At 30.6% G+C, this 10,513-nt stretch overlaps 3 protein-coding genes across 3 annotated transcripts; 2 read left to right on the forward strand and 1 right to left on the reverse strand.

The window, feature by feature from the left end:
* Positions 1 to 348: 348 nt before the first annotated feature.
* On the reverse strand, positions 349 to 1,080 carry LOC126555068 (uncharacterized). The gene is made up of 2 exons (XM_050210032.1): positions 665 to 1,080; positions 349 to 534 (listed from the first exon to the last, which is right to left on the reverse strand). Exons 1-2 carry the CDS (start codon positions 899 to 901, stop codon positions 442 to 444), a joined length of 330 nt encoding a protein of 109 aa, XP_050065989.1. The 5' UTR covers positions 902 to 1,080; the 3' UTR covers positions 349 to 441.
* A 3,201-nt stretch (positions 1,081 to 4,281) lies between these two features.
* Positions 4,282 to 4,834, forward strand: LOC126555072 (THAP domain-containing protein 1-like). Its single transcript, XM_050210036.1, has 2 exons — positions 4,282 to 4,352; positions 4,417 to 4,834. Exons 1-2 carry the CDS (start codon positions 4,282 to 4,284, stop codon positions 4,832 to 4,834), a joined length of 489 nt encoding a protein of 162 aa, XP_050065993.1.
* A 4,516-nt stretch (positions 4,835 to 9,350) lies between these two features.
* Positions 9,351 to 9,755, forward strand: LOC126555073 (uncharacterized). Its single transcript, XM_050210037.1, has one exon. The coding sequence runs from the start codon at positions 9,351 to 9,353 to the stop codon at positions 9,753 to 9,755; it is 405 nt and encodes a 134-aa protein (XP_050065994.1).
* The last annotated feature ends 758 nt before the right edge of the window (positions 9,756 to 10,513 follow it).

Raw genomic sequence — 10,513 nt, forward strand, 5'->3', positions numbered from 1 at the left:
AATAATTTTTTTTTTATATTAATATTTTAAAATATTATATAATTTATAAAGAATGATTTTTGTTTTTTTTAATATTTTATACATTGTTTTAGTATAAACTACAATTATACTAAGTTTGAAGTACCTATCATTTTTTTTTTATATTAATATTTTTAAATATTGTATAATTTATAAAGAATGATTTTTTTTAATATTTTATACATTTTTATAGTACAAACTATAGTTATACTAAGTTTGAAGTATCATTTTTTTTAAGATTAATATTTGGATTTAATGCTGTGAAATACAATATTAATTTAATATAATTAATATTTTGTTTTTTTTTTATATTGAACTACAACTCACAAGTATTTTATGCATTTCATTTGTACTACATATATTTTTTATAGCAACCTCTGTATTGATAGTAAATTGCATACAAATTAGTTAGGTGCTTAGTGCTTACCTTAATGTAACAGTTAGCCTTTCTTCAGGTGGAATAGATAACCGTAACACAGTATCTTGCTTTTTCAACTGTCTTCCAATGATATCTAACTGAATAATCAATTACAATTTAAATATATAACTAAATCAATGTTTTAAAAAATAAAATAGTAATTCAATTTAAGTTCTTTACACTTCATACGTATTTGATTTATATAAAATAATATAATTTAATATTTACCAGCTCATCAAATGTTTTAATTGACGTACGGAAATATTTAAAAAACTCTTCCGGATATTGCCTTAATGTCAAAAAAGTTACTTGAAACTGTCCTTCACGCGGCCTTTTTAAGTTAAGTGGATGTACCCACCAACGACGCTTAAATTTTTTATCTTTTTTTTGTTTTTTATTAATTTTATACAACGCATACACTATACAGACGGCTTCTGCATCATTTAAGTCACTTAAGGCATCCATATTTTTAATAAAAATCAAAAATATTTTTCCGTGATCGTGTGATGGTACTGAACGAAATCCGAGTCATGAATGATTGGCAAGTTTCAAGGCGTGCGTGGTGAAAAAATTTTTCCCGCGCGTTTAAAAACCGCTAACGTACGCTACGGTGTGTAAGATATAAATTCAGCGTTTTGAACGCTGCGTCGAAAACGCTAGGTGTGTAACCGGCTTTACTCGAGTAAATGCAGATTCAACAATGATATTATAATATTATTGACATTAAAATAAAATATTGACTATTCCGTTTTTATCAATTATTTTAGTGCCATAATGTTTTTATTAGTACAATGTTTGCTATATTTAGATCGCAGACTAGATATTTCGGTATATTATATAGCATTATCGACAGATATAGTTGGAGGTGTAACGTGCCACGTACAATCAGTTGAATGATGTCGATTTGGAAAGGTTTTGTGAAATAATTGAACTCTCGAAATTATTCTAAGTGTTTTTTATTTAAAATTATTCTAAGTCCAATTAATTAATTTAATAAAACTTGTGAAAAATATTCTAAGTCCAGGAGACATAAAATATTAAACTGGGTGACGTGAAGGTGCTTGCGCTAACTCTGGTGGATCACGTCTGAATTGTGCCTAATCTGGGCCCCCTTATATATCGTCCAGGGACTCCCGCGGTACCTTCAGGTCCCTGATGGTCATCTGCACCTGCATCCGCTTCTTCCCACGCTTTGCGTTATCTGAACGATGTTGTGCGTCAATTATGTATCTATAATATTCTACCGGGTGGGTAATTACGCACCTAGTATATTCTACCGGTGGGTAATTACGCATCCACTTATTTCACCAAATAGCAATCATATAGCCATTATTTCTAGCGGGTAGAAAGCATACGTGTGATGATACCTTTTGATTAGTTATCTTTTACCTTTCATTTTAGGTCCCAAATTGTTGGTCTATACTCGATCATTACTTGCTTAACTACTCACCCTTAGCATAATTATAGGGATGTTTGTTATGCCCCCTAGCGTTGTGGTTATTGTCGGCTACAGAATGTATTTATATATTATATTTAATATAAGTATCAGAGCACGTTGCAGAGGGTATAGGGGGGGACTGTTGTACAAATACAGATGGTTGGTGGTGTATACGGGAAATAATTATGTGTTATAATATTATGTTATGTCTTAGTGACTATTGTAAATAAAATATTCCCGTAGTCCGTCGAACCAATATTTTATTTATGTACAAAAACACTGAGAATGCACGGAGATGGTGGACACCGCAACGGTCTCACACACACACACATACATACACACGCGCATATTATATGCACAGGCAGGCAATATATGGCTTCACCTGCCTCGTTAATAAAATATTATTTCGTTTTCATTATAATTATTATGTTATTATATGCAATTTAGTATAAATCCGATGTCCAAACTGGTAGATCAGCATGCCGTCCGTCTAACGAAATTATTATTGTGTGTAAAAAGTGAATTTTATAATTTTAAATACCTACTTTTCTATTGTTAATATTATTATAAGCTCCGCCTTATAGCGAGCTGTAATAGTTATCTATATTATATTTAGTTATTGTATATTATTATTATTGGTATTATAATCTCTGCCATATAGCGAGTTATAGTAAAATTATATTTGTTATATTATACTAAATTATGGCTCATGTATAGCCGCTTGTCCATACAATTGTATTTTTGTGTATTATAGTCAATTGGTAGCGGCTGGCCAGCGGTGCACCGACTCATATTGTAAGTTATTATTATTATTATTTTTACGTGTTGGCCAGAAGGGCCGTAATATTCATCAAAATTATTTGTTAGTCCTAACGGTCATAGGCAATTAATTATTATTTATTTATATTATATTTTAACCATATACCTATAGAAAATTATACCTTTTTATTATATTATATTATTCACTACACGGATACCATATTTTTTCGTCAACACCAACTCTTCTTCCAATCCGTTATTCACTTAAATACAGATATATAAATATACATATAATAAATTGCGTATAACCTGTGCGCGTAAAATATTATAAAAGCAGCCGGGCTCACGCGCTATAATTGAACGTTCCCGGCGCTATCACCTTGGTTATATTTATATTATATAGTATATATATTATTATATAATACTATAATTTATGTATAATCAATGATAATATTCATTCATTTCATTCCCTTGTTAGCCGCCCACCAAGTTCGGCGCGTACGATGTATTATTAAATTATAATTATTATGCTTAAAATATTTAATTTGCTTTTTAAAATTTAAAATGTTTCAATATTAATTATAGCGAAGTCTACTTGCAGCGAAGCGCATATCCAAAAAATCGAGCTTCACTGAGGCTTTTACCTATATCATATATGTATAATATTCATATACCTATATATTATATAGGTAATAAGTATAAACATGGAAGTAAAATAGTGGAAGTTTGATAAATAACTTTGTTACATCTTAGGTCCTTAAATACTATAATAATATGCATATATATATTATATAATATATATTATATATATATATAATTACTTAAATAATATTATTTTAATGATAGAAAAATGTTTATCTTATATTATTATTTCAGTAATGATTAATAATATTACTATATTATTTTTTTTTATGACTTTAATAATAATATAAATGTAATCTAATAAATATAATACTATATTATTTTATAAATAATATCATATAAAACAATGAATAATAATATAATATTATTATCTTTACAATTTTGCTATCTGGGTTATTATTAATCATTGAATAAAATAATCTACAATAGTAATTTAATATTAATTAATAAGTAATATAAACTGATCAAACATAATATTTATTATAAAAAAAAAATATTGTTATTACTTTGTACTTGCCTCATAAATAATATTATTTATTTTTACGAAGTTCGTTCTTTTAATAGGATCATAATATTATAATCTATCTACAGTATGGTAATATAATATATAATATAACACTTAAATAATAGTGTCAAAAACGTCAAATGACAAAAATATATATTCTGGTTGAACAATGAATAAATGAAATTGTTAGTGTTATCACGTCTTAAAAATAAAAATAATAGATACGACCATAGATATATACAACAATCCGATAGCCGTCTTTGTACTATAGTTGTGACTGATATTGAAGTCGGCCGCCATTTACAAAGCAGGCAATGTTTACATTTATTCTTATCACGAGGACACTGTTAATGCTATTATTAGCACCATTCAACATAAATCATAATATTATCAATTATGAATATTATGAATTGCGATTTACGAATATTTGCGAATATAATTGGTTTTTTAAATTACGATTTTAAATATTAATTATTACATTGTTATATACTATTTGCCATTATGCCAGTCTCATGCTCAGTGCATGGATGTACAAATAGACAGATACGTGGTTGTTCCCAACATTTTTTTAAGTGAGAATTTTTAGTTATCTATCTAAAATGAATCCGATTATTATTTGTATTTGATGAATTGTAGGTTTCCTTTAAAAGATTCCAATAAACTACAATTGTGGATTGATGCAGTTAAGCGTAAAGGATTTAATCCGAATAATTCTAGTAGAGTGTGTAGTGACCATTTTTTACGCTCCGATTTTGTAGCAAAACCTGGAGGAAGTTATAAATTGATGTTAAAAAATGAATCAGTTCCTTCCCTTCTTATGTCTGGAAGTTTGGAACCACCTAAAAAAGTGTTTAATACTGAAATTATTCATGAAACACAACTACAAAGTACTAGTATGACAATTACACCTGACTTAAATACTACTATTTTGAAATCACAGGAATCTATTGAATCAGTTGCTATTGATTTATCTATCACTAGTACACCACCAAATATTAATTTAACACCCATCAAAACACCACACTCTATATCTCCTTTATTAAAGACACCTTAAAAATTTACTCGGTACTCTTCTACATTAGTAACACCTGCTAGGAGATTGAAGTTACCAAAATCACCGTTAACTCGTTCAACATCAACATCAACTAAGCTAAAGAAAAAACTAAAATTGCTTCAACAAAAAGTTAGGCGTCAGCAGTTAAAGATAAATAGTTTACAACAACTATTAAAATTATAAGTAGTAAATTTGAAGGGCTTTCGCAAGAAATTTTTCTCAATCAGCTAAAAAATTGTAAAAGGCATGCTAAAGGTCATCGGTAAAGCACTGAAATAAAGAAATTTACTTTGACATTGCACTATTATTCACTCAATGCTTATCAATATTGCCGTTAGTGAAATTCTGCCGTCCTAACCATAAAAAGGGTATCTCCGAAAATTGAAATGTTGGGAAACGGACATAACACGAATTGGAACGTAATGAACTCGTACGGTGATCCTTAAACTGGGGACGAGGTGGCCGTGCGATCTAAGGCGTCGGTTGCGGCGCAGCCGGTCGCTGGTTCGATCCGCGGTCACCGGGTGGCATTTTTCTTCGGGCAAGTCACGGTGTCCGAAGAATAAGTGCCGCCATCCCCCACCCCGGGGCATGGCAGAAACCTACGGGTGCCCCATTAGAAATTCTGCCAAATAGGCGTCCGAACTAGGCCTTCGGGCCCACTCCCGGACTTAAATACGCCGTACGAAAAAAAAAAAAAAATCCTTAAACAATTTTTTTTTTAAATTAACTAATTATTATCCGTAGAATTGATTGGTAATATTTTTAACTGTCTATCATAACTCTAAGTATAAGATAATGGAATTACCTTTAAACTTCTTATCAGAATAAGAAGCTAAAAACAGTAAATCCCTTATACTGGAGTTACTGTGTTTTACTTTAAAAATTAAAGATTTATTCAAGATATTAAATACAGTAACTCCACGCAATATTTAAAATATTATAATTTATGCATTGAATAATACCAAATATTTTTAAATTCATATGAAAAACTTTAAGATTATCTAAAAGAAAAAAATTTTAAATAAAAAAAACAAAATTTCTTAAAATGTCTTACTTGACATAAATCGTTTAATAAAAACAAATATATAGTATGGACTTTAAATATTTTATAAATAATAATCTTATATCTTATCAATACTTAGGTACCTACTAGTAACTAGACAATAGATAAAACTTAACAAAAATAAATTAATATAAATCAGTCTCCTTCTTCATATAGGTCATTTGCTGTTTCTGAAGTAGGAAAATCCAACCAAAACTTCCTCCGATTTTGTGACATTAAAGGGATAATACTTTGTTTTTTTGAAGGATGGATTCCTCTCGGGCTTAATTTTTGCAGTGGTTGTTCGATGCCTTTTTTAACGTGGACTGCTTAAGAAAATCAAGTTATTGAAGTGGGGAATAATCATCATAGGTAGTGGAATACATTAAGTAATCTAATCCTCTTTCGGTTTTAATGTGAACTATATCATTTAACATAGGTCTAACAACATTTTTGTTTAATTTGTCTACTGAACATTCTGATTTGTAATCAAAAAAGTCTTCTACTCTCATTACTTTGGCATCAACAAAACCTTTGTTAGCTGATTTAGTACATTGTTCAAAATCAGAATAATCATATGATTTACCCATTTTTTCATAGCCAACTCAACCTGGTGGTGAAAATGGTCGGCAGACATAAAACTATGCTCGGGTTGAAAATAAAATAAACTAATTTTTAGAGCATCGATCTCTTGAGAATTAATTATCTGAGTTAAAATTGTAAGAAAGCACCAATTTTTGTTTTGAGCTGAACAATTATCCAGCCAAATCGTTATTTTTATCATGTCTTTGAAATATAAAAAAAATGCACGAAAACAATTCGTTAAATCTTCTTGTCTTTTTCTTTGTATACCTTCTTTCCATATTATCGCTAATGGCTTAATACATTCTTTGGGGCCAATTAGTACAAAGCTTTCATTGAAAGCAATAACCCTTTTGGTAAAAATTGCTGCCTTAAAGTTTTCCATTCTAGGTAACATAATAACTATACTGACTAAGTCAGCTGATACATACATTTCATCATCTGTGAAAATAATAAAATTTACATTTAGTTATATTATTAATAAAATTTTATTAGATTTTATCTATATTATTTTTATTACCTTTCTTGTTTTGAACAGCATGGCCCTCATACTTAGCCCGAGCATTTATATATTGTTCCAAGTGCAAAGTGTATTTTTTGCAAACATCACAACTATTACACTGTTCATTTAATGTTTGTTTTGTGTGCGTTGAATCTTGTTAATCAAATACTTCACAAAGTTCACACTCCTCATAGCCTAGTTTGGTGAAAGATATATTCATTTCTCTTAATGTTCTTCTATAGAGATCATATGAACATTTAATGGCAGGATTTTTTTCTTTAAAATCAGTATACATGTAGGTCGCATTTATTTCATTTGGCAAGATTTCCTGTTGGGGGCATATTCCTTCCTATAATGAGCCACTGTTGGGTTGAATAAATTAATGTGTGCCTTTATTTGTTCTAAATCACATTTGTTCCATGCAGTTTTATTTATTTTATTTAAAGGAGACACAATTGCACTTTTATCAGTCATGTTGGTTGAGCATATATTTTGAATAAAATTATCATTTTTTTATGAAAATCCCAATGTTGCAAGACAAAATAATTTACAGACATATACTTCATTTTCATTACTACTACCCAACTTATACTCATCTTAACCTTCAGATATATGATCAATGATACGATTTCTGTGTTAAATTGTTATACTCATTTATATTGTTATAACCAAATTGATTTTCATATTCATCACTACCAGAAATATATGAATAATCATCATCAATGGAACTTTTCTGTGAAAGAAAAAAAATATTTATACATATTTAAAATACACAATTATATAATATGTTGTAATTTCTACTCGACATAAAGGGCATCTATAATATGGTATATTCCTGCAACGTGCTCTGATACTTATATTAAATATAATATATAAACAACTACATACTGTAGCCAACAATTATTAACACAACACTAAGGGCATAACAAACATCCCTATAATTACGCTAAGCGTGAGCATCCAAGCAAGTATTAATCGAGTATAGACCTACAATTTGGGACCTAAAATGAAAGGTAAAAACTAATCAAAAGTATGAATCGGTGATGACCCGTATGCTTTTTACCCGCTAGAAAATAATGACTATATGATTGCTATCTGGTGACATGTTGTGGATACGTAATTACCACCCGGTAGAATATACTAAATACGTAATCACTCACCCGGTAGAATATTATAGGCACATAATTGACGCACGGCGTCGCGTGGATGATGCAAGGCATGGGTAGAAGCGGATGTATGTGTACATGACCATCAGGGACCTGAGGGTACCATGGGAGTCCCTGGATGATATATAAGGGGGCCCTGAATAGGCACATTTCAGACGTGATCCACCAGAGTTAGAGCGAACACCTTCACGTCACTCAGTTCAATATTTATGTCTCCTGGACTTAGAATATTTTTCACAGTTTAATTAAATTAATTATTTGGACTTATTTTTCCAATAAAAAAAACACTTAGAAAATATTTCAACTGCGTTCACATTATTTCAAATCTACTTCAGTACGGTTGCTCATACGTGGGACGTTACATTCCTATACCATGGCATCCTTGTATAAGTCTCATGGCAAGGAGCACATAACCCTTGGTGTTAGCAAGGTATGCATATATGCAATGACAGTAGTAATTGAGTATTGGCATATATAGAATTTATCAGACACAATTGGTTCAACTAAAAATTCAAAGTATGTTAAAAAATCAAATTATATAAATATTAATTAATATATTATATATGCATGCAGTGCTTGATTTGAACTGCATTGAGTTTTTCTGCTTTTTAAAAAACATTATATGCATACAAGCATACTCTTAATAATTATACCCTATTGGATAATGGGTATCAATTATATATTTAAATATTAAGATATACACGTTTTTTTAACTTTTAATTTTTTTCTAATTCAAGTATTGCATGCATGGTTTAATAGTTATATATTTTTTAATGTAATATTTATTTATAGGCCAAGTCTTCAAGACTGATGAGAACGATTTGTGGTGTTGTTAGTCGTGCTCGGGATATATCTCTTCATCTTCATCGTCCAATCCACGAATAAGATGCAATACTCAAAATAAAACAATAGTAGGACGTTTAGGTATAGATGGTATAGTTGTATCACTTGTATCAAAGTGAGTATATTAAATTTCACTATTAATTTGTTTATTGACAATAGGCCATCTTTGTAAAATAAATTCCCTGGCATCAATTTGATTTTCAACCACAGATTGTATTTCAGGAATTGGCTGGATAAAATGTGGTGATCTAACTACCCCAAAGTTTAGTAATGGACAATGCTTCATACCATTCTGTAAAAAAGGACCCCATCCCTACAATAGCCTGGAGAAAAGACAAAATCGTTGAATGGTTGACTTCAAAAGGCTGTTAAGTGGATATGTCATTGGTGAAACATTTGTTGTTGGAAAAGGTGCAGGAAATTAGACATCATCACGACAAATACGTAATCGATGAAAAAGCTTTGAAATCAAACAAAACTGTACTACGTCTTCCGTCTTACCACTGCGAATTGAATGCGATAGAAATGGCGTGGTCGGTTGTGAAAAATCACGTGAAAAAAAACAACACTTCATTCAAAATTAACGACGTAAGACAATTACTGATCGATGGCATCAAAAAAGTTACACCAGACATGTGGGCCAATTTTGTAAGTCATGCAATAAAAGAAGAAAACAAACTCTGCACTGTTGACAACAATACGGATGAACTATTGGATCAAGAAGATACATCGCATGTCATGCAAATCACAGGGGACACTTCTTCTTCCGATGATTCAGATTGATTTTTATAAGTTTTTGTTATTACTTTTTTGTTTTTCATGTATTTTTTGTAAATTTGTGACGACGTATTTCTATGTATTACAATAACCTATATAATTACATATTTAATATAATTTGTTTGCTTATACTTTTGACGTGTATTTATTGAAATATCTTAAAATATAAACATTGTATAAAAAATATAAAAAAATAGTGTTTATGACAATTCATCACCCTGTATAGTATAAGCACATTTTCAACACTGTATACAGGTCGTAGCACACGACGATTGCGGCACATAGTGGGGGAAATCGGGTTCAGCGCCGTCGCTGCTGGTCATTCTGCATGCGCGTGACGGTACTGATCTCTCGTGGACCGGAAAGTAACGTGCCACGTACAATCAGTAGAATGATGTCGTATCGGATAGGTTATTGTAAAATAAATGAAGACTCTTGAAATAATTCTAAGTGTTTTTTATTGAAAATTATTCTAAGTTCAATAAATTAAATAATTAAACTTGTGAAAAATATTCTAAGTCCAAATGACAAAACTATTGATCTGGGTGACGTGAAGGTGCTCGCTCTAACTCTGGTGGATCACGTCTGAAATGTGCCTAATTTGGACCCCCTTATATATCGTCCAGAGACCCCCGCGATACCGGCAGGACCTTGCTGGTCAGCGTCACCTGCATCCGCTTCTTCCCACGCTTTGCGTTATCTGAGCGACGCTGTGTGTTAATTATATGTCGATGATTTCCTGTCAAATCATAAGCGTACGTGCA

This window comes from Aphis gossypii, unplaced genomic scaffold, assembly GCF_020184175.1.
Source record: "Aphis gossypii isolate Hap1 unplaced genomic scaffold, ASM2018417v2 Contig00698, whole genome shotgun sequence".
NCBI classification, from domain to species: domain Eukaryota; kingdom Metazoa; phylum Arthropoda; class Insecta; order Hemiptera; family Aphididae; genus Aphis; species Aphis gossypii.

Coding starts and splice junctions, on each gene's coding strand:
- LOC126555068 (XM_050210032.1), bottom strand. CDS start 901: ATGGATGCCTTAAGTGACTTAAATGATGCAGAAGCCGTCTGTATAGTG. Junction 535..664: donor TTAAAACATTTGATGAGCTG/GTAAATATTAAA, acceptor TTGATTATTCAG/TTAGATATCATTGGAAGACA.
- LOC126555072 (XM_050210036.1), top strand. CDS start 4,282: ATGCCAGTCTCATGCTCAGTGCATGGATGTACAAATAGACAGATACGT. Junction 4,353..4,416: donor TGTTCCCAACATTTTTTTAA/GTGAGAATTTTT, acceptor GATGAATTGTAG/GTTTCCTTTAAAAGATTCCA.
- LOC126555073 (XM_050210037.1), top strand. CDS start 9,351: ATGTCATTGGTGAAACATTTGTTGTTGGAAAAGGTGCAGGAAATTAGA.